We start from the raw sequence: 6,000 nt of genomic DNA on the forward strand, positions 1-6,000 counted from the left end.
CAGGCACTGCAGCACACCAGTCTCAGTCAAGCCACAGGGATCCTGAAAACGACCCCAGCAAAACTAAAAGCAACAGCCAAGCAACATTCAGCCCTCAACCTTTCCAAGTAATTCAGAATAAGCGTTCATCCTTTCAAACTCTGACATTTCATTCAACAATTCTCTCGTCTTAATTACGTTCAAAGCTTGCTCTGCAATCGATGGGTCTCTCATCTTTTCCATCTTCCTGTACCTCCTATCAAAAGAAAAAATATTTTCTTCTTCAAAATCAACTAGCTACTGAGAGAACAACAACAAAAAAACCCGTGCAACTGGCTCTTGCAAACTCGCTGTTTGCTTATTATTGACAACCTGTATCAGCACTGTTAATACAGGAACAAAACCTACTCACTCTCCAAGCAACTGCTTTTAGGTGGGTATGCCATTTCACCTAGCCAGACCCATAAACATCTATTACAGTTATATATGCATAAGGGGTTTTAAGTACGATGCCTTGCATAAATTCAAGAGCAAAGAGAATCTCTACAATGTCTGATTAACTTTTAAGCTTTGACAGACTGGATGTTCTGTGCCCTCCTCAACCAGCACTTAGCTCTATAAAAATTCTCACTCACCAAGAGGAGGCAGGTTGCTACTGGGAGTGTGTGTATTTCTTTGTTTTCGGTTTGGGATTTTTTAACAACATAACTAGCACCTCAACAAAGGAACAGCTACATAATTAATACATACATTCTCTCTCACACTAAATTTCAGATTTCTTTGGTTTCTTTTTGCTTTTGAACATCAAGCATTTGCAATCTATATAAAAAGCAAACCAGACAACTGGTCACTCATGTTGGAACTGTGCCGTCAACTGGAACATAGTTACACACTACCATGGGGTGGGCCTTTTAAGTGAAATGTGTGATACAACATGCCTCAGCTCATGCACGTAGTGACTTTTGGAAAAAAGAAAAAAAATCACTTTGTTTTTTCAAATTTACATTCCATGCTCAACACGATTTACTGTGAAACTTTTGCAAGAGATATTTCAAAACCAAGATATTAAATTTATCCTCAATTTAACCTTATTGCCCTTCCCAGATAAAGACCCAAGGATTTTTATTTGTTTTTTGGTAATCTGACATCATCAGTCCAACAATCTTGTTCTTTAACTCGATCACTCTACATTTTAAAACAGTATTTAAAAGCTACATTAACATAAACTATTCTAGTCACATTTTCCAAACATGTTGCAAAATCTTACATAAGAAAACTCTGAAGTACAGTAACCATGTCAACATTAGCTTCTGTTGGGGTACCCAGACATATACACTCGTAATAGCACAGTAAAATTCCAATGTGGGGAAATATCCTCAAATTAACCTTTTTCTCATACAAAGAGCCAGCGAGTCCCTCCAAGACTGTTTATTACAGGATGAACTGGGATAAAGAGATTTTTAAGGAAGTGAGGAAGCAAAGCACCCTACTCAACAGAGGACAACCCTGTGGTGAAAAACAAATACTAGGCACAAAAAGGCATGGCAGGCACTGTCAGATGTAGCTACTCACCTTTCACAGCACTTGCTTCTTTCAGGTTGTGAGACAGAAAGTCTATGCTGGCATAGGTGCTCATCTCTACTCCGTTGATGCCCCCATTGAGGACACGACTGGCTTTCAATCTGGCTTTGTCACAGTTTGCCAAGGTCCCGTCCACCACGTCAATGGCGATGTAGTTGAGGCCGTTCTGGAAGCCAGCCGAGGTCTCCCGGCACATGGGGCTGCTACCCTGCTCCTCCTCCAGACCTTCACTTTTCCTGAGGGACACATTCTCCACCGAGGCCGAGTTGTGCCGTTTGGGGTTGTGTGCAAAGGAGGGGGACACGGGGGTCACAGTGGTGGTGGAAGAGAAAGTTTCCGAGCTGTGCCTCCTGCGCCCCTGGGGATCTGCCCGGATGACCTTGGCCCCTCGGTTTGGGTCTGGGGGAGGGGTAGAGAGAATGAAAGCTTCCACCCCAGAGAGGGTGAGCCTCTTCACCCCAGCTGTGGGGCTACCGACCCGGGCACTTTCTGGCTTCTGAACAATGGGCTGGGGTGGTGTGGTGGCCATGCCAAAGGTCATTTCAGTGTAATCCCCACCGTCAGATGGGCTAGACGAACAAGCCACCACCACAGCTGCCTTCATGTAACGCCCGTCGGGCTGGCTGGTGCTGGAGGAAGAGCCTGGCGAGAGCGCTTCCAGGGAGCCCACCGAGACTGTGCCCGACTGGGAAGGAGACTGTGAGCCGAAGTCAATGTTCATGTAGTCAGAGAGAGGGGAGCGCCTCTGCCCCGTGCCGGAGCCCAAGGAGGAAGCCGGGCTGTCGGCAGGTAGCGACGGGGGAGAATAGACGGCAGCATCCCCGAAATCGATGTTGATGTATTCGCCAGGGCTCTTGGGCTCAGGCGGCAGAGAGTGCTCATTCATGCTGGGCAGCATCGTCCGCAAGGTTTCCAAAGAGAGGCGGCTGGGCCGGGCCACCCGCTGGCACCGCTGGCTCAGAAAGCTCTCAGTCCGGCTGTGCCGCAGAGGCGAAGGCACCGTGTGGCTGGAGGAGGTGAAAGTGTCGGCAGGTGACTGGCCTGCACCGCACACCGCCTCCTCCGGGATCATCCTTCCCGGGGAGTTCATGAAGACGTACTGGTCGCTGTCCTTTGCCAGCCCCTGGCTCTTGTAAGAACGCGGTAAGGAGCTGTACGAATAGCAGCCCGGCTTGGGAGGCTCCCCAGACCCGTGCCCCGAAGGGGAGAAAAATAAGTCCGGGGGGGTGAGGGAGGGAACCTGAGGCCCATGCTGGGGGTCCCGAGGGGACATATTGATATAGTCGCCATTATTTAGCCGCCCGTCCGAGCTCTCCACGGACAGCTTGGAGCCACACCACATCCTCATGTACCCGCTATCGTCAGGGGAGCTCTCCCCGGGTGAGCTAGTTTTGTAGCTGCTCCCGTTCCCAGGAGACCCGGCACCTACCCCAGCCCGAGGCTGCAGGATCTGCTTTGGAGCGGACACACTGGTGGGGCTCATGGGCATGTAGTCATCGCCGCCCCGACTTCCCTGCCCTAAGGCTGCGGCCACGCCGGGGGTCATGGGCATGTAGCCATCATCTCCCCCTCCTCCTCCCCCCCCTGCCGGCGGCCCCAGGTTGGTGCTGCTGCTGCCGGAGCTGCGGTGGGAGCCGATCTCGATATCCCCGTAGTCCTCGGGGTAGGGGGTGTAGGTGACTTTGGGGGAAGCCCCGGCTTGGCAGGAGGGGAAGAGGCGGCCGGCGCTGCCGGCGAAGGTGGCGCGCATCAGCGTGTACTCGTCGAGGGAGGCGGAGGAGACCTGCGGCTGGGCGTGCCGCTGCCGGCACGGGGTGGTCAGGGAGTAGGTCCGTTGCCGATGGCCCCGGTCGGCGGCGGCATCAGGACAGAGCCGATAGCATAGGCGGCCGCTCGGGGGCCTCTCCATCGCCATGTAGCCGTAGAAGTCGGTGCTGCCCCCAGGATCCCGCACCGGGGGCGTCTCGGCCACCGACTCAGGGGTGTTGCTGCGGTTGCTGGCGGTGGAGGAGGATGAGAAGGGCCGCAGGTCGCCGCCAGGACTAGAGCCATACTCGTCGAATGACATAAAGCCGGCGTCACTGGGAGAGCCGGAGACAGAGGCACTGCCACTGGACGGACGCTGCGGGTGATGAGGGTGGACAGGCTCGGAGCCGAGGCCGCTGCTGGAGGAGAGGCTGATGGGGCTAGTGGCAGAGGGGGGCGAGTGAGAGGTGGGCATGGACATGGAGCGACTGCTGTGCAGGCCACCGCCAGCCAGCACCGGCAGTAGCTTTCCCGCTTGCCGGCCTCCGCTAAGCGTGTGGGAGCGGCTAAGGGGTGTCCTCACAGGGCCTGGGCTCATGGGGCTGCCGGCCACCGAGCCCACACGACAGCCATCGCCCTCGCTGGCCGTTCGCACCCGGCACGGCGTGCACTTGGTGCCGGCGGCCAGGCTGTCGGTGCGCGAGCGGCGGAGGAGGCCGGTCTGGCTGGGAGGCAGGTTGACCAGGTGGTGGTGCCGCCGGCCGGGCACGGTGATGGGGTGAGTGGCAGAGGCGCCACTGCCGCCGACACCGGCAGCCCCCCCGGAAGAGGATGAGGATGAGGACTGGCTCTTGCTGCGGGGCCGGAATTCATAAAGCTCCTTCAGCGCCTTCATGGCCTCCAGGATGGTTTCGTGGATGTTCTGAGCCACCACCGAATCGTCCGCCTGCATCCAGAGCTCGCCGGGACCGGTGGCTGCCGAACGCCCCACCTCGATGAAAAAGAAGCTGTCGGAGTGACCGCAGCGGCGGATATTCATCAGCTGCAGCGTGACCGAGGGCAGCTCACAGTTGAGCCGCACGAACCCGATGGTGCGGGCCGAGAGGCAGAGCCGGTGGACGCCTGTGAGGTTTTTGCTCTGCCCCAAGCCCTTGGGCTTCAGTGTCACCTGCCAGACCTCTCGGTAGGCAACAGCGGCCGGCGTGATCAGCCCGTAGTTGAGATCCTCACCGGCGGCGGCCAGGGAGGCGGCGGCCGCGCTGCAGGAGGTGGAGAAGGGGGAGGTGAGGTGGCGGTGGGGAGACCCCTGGCAGGCCGCCGCCTTGCCCTCATTCAGCAGGTCAGTGAAAGCCCGGTACCAGCCCTCCTGCTCTTGCTCGTTCTCGGCCGCCACAGCGAAGTACTCGTCCTTGGTGTAGAGGGCGATGAGATACTTGTGCTTGGCGTCTGCCCGCTTGTTGATGTTGAGGCAGGAGTCCAAGGCGATCACCCGCTTGGGCGCCCCGGACTTGTTCCTCCATTTCTTCTCGTTCTCATAGTACTCCAGCCGGGCGCCCCCCGCCTCCTCCCCACCGCTTGGGCCCCGCAGCACGAAGAAGCGCTTGTGGCCGTGTTTCTGCTTGCGCAGGTACCCGCACTTCCTCACGCCTTGGTTGTTGTTGTTGTTGTTGTTCAGGTTGGGGCCGGGCGGGGAGCTCAGGGGCGGCAGCACGGCGGGGCTCGCCATCCTCGACCCCACGCCGGGAACGCCGCCTGGCTCCTCTCCCTGCTGCTGCCGAACGAAGCTGCGAGCCGAGTGCCACGGGGAAAAAAAAATGAAGAGAAGCGGTGGAAAAAAAAAAATATATATATATATAAAACAAAGGAGAAGAAGCGGGTAAAATAAAGTTATTCCTTCGCAGGAAGAGCGCGGCTGCCCGAAGCTGCAGCGGGGTTCTCCGCCGTCGCCTCTAAACAGCGGGTGCTGCCGGCGGTCGCCCGGCGTTCTCTCTGCTTCGGTTACCGCCGGCGCCGCTGCCGCCGCTTCCCAGCCGCTGCTGCTGCCGGTGCCGGCGGGAGTTTCGCCGTAAGTAACACATCGCGCACCGAGTACCCCAACTAAAGAGCAAAACAACACGTGACCGCCGCCTTACCGAGACGCTCACACACCGAGACGGGGCGGAGCGGGGCCACCGCCGGCACCGCCCCGCATTGGCCGCTGCTCCGCAGGAAGGACGGCCCATTCCGCCAATGGGACAGCGAGGCATGCCCTCGGGAGCGAGGCAAGCGCAACGCTGTTGGGAGATGGGAGCCTCGCCCCCCACCCCCCTCCCGCCCCTCCGCGGCGGGCTCATTCCCGCCCACAGCCTCCGGTCCCCCTCAGGCGCAGCGGGTACCGCCTCGCTCCCCCCGCAATACAGTCACCGCTGTCGTCCGCACACACAGCCTGGAGCGTGCCGGGAGTACGGGCATGGTGGGGACAGCTAGTACACCCGGCGAGCCCCGGTACTCTCCCTCATCATCCATCGCAGCCCTGGCCGGCGGGACACGGGGCGGGAGACACCAGTGTGACTTCGCGGCCATCAGGTGCTGCCGACCTGCCTTAAGCGGCTCCCCCCTTACCCCAGAGCGGAGCTTCCGGGCGTGCGAGTGCGCCAGCCTTCCCCACGCACACCCACACACGGGTGTGTGCGTCAACCCTCTCCGCACACGCAC

General features: G+C 58.1%; 1 protein-coding gene across 1 annotated transcript in view; it reads right to left on the reverse strand.

Annotated features, from left to right (window-relative positions):
• IRS2 (insulin receptor substrate 2) overlaps positions 1-5,032 on the reverse strand; it is a 44,056-nt gene extending 39,024 nt beyond the window's left edge. Inside the window, exon 1 of the mRNA XM_054381536.1 lies at positions 1,552-5,032. Within this exon, the coding sequence (XP_054237511.1) occupies positions 1,552-5,032 (3,481 nt within the window). The remainder of the gene's footprint in view (positions 1-1,551) is intronic.
• Between the last annotated feature and the right edge of the window lie 968 nt (positions 5,033-6,000).

This window comes from Indicator indicator, chromosome 1 (genome assembly GCF_027791375.1).
Source record: "Indicator indicator isolate 239-I01 chromosome 1, UM_Iind_1.1, whole genome shotgun sequence".
Lineage (NCBI taxonomy): Eukaryota > Metazoa > Chordata > Aves > Piciformes > Indicatoridae > Indicator > Indicator indicator.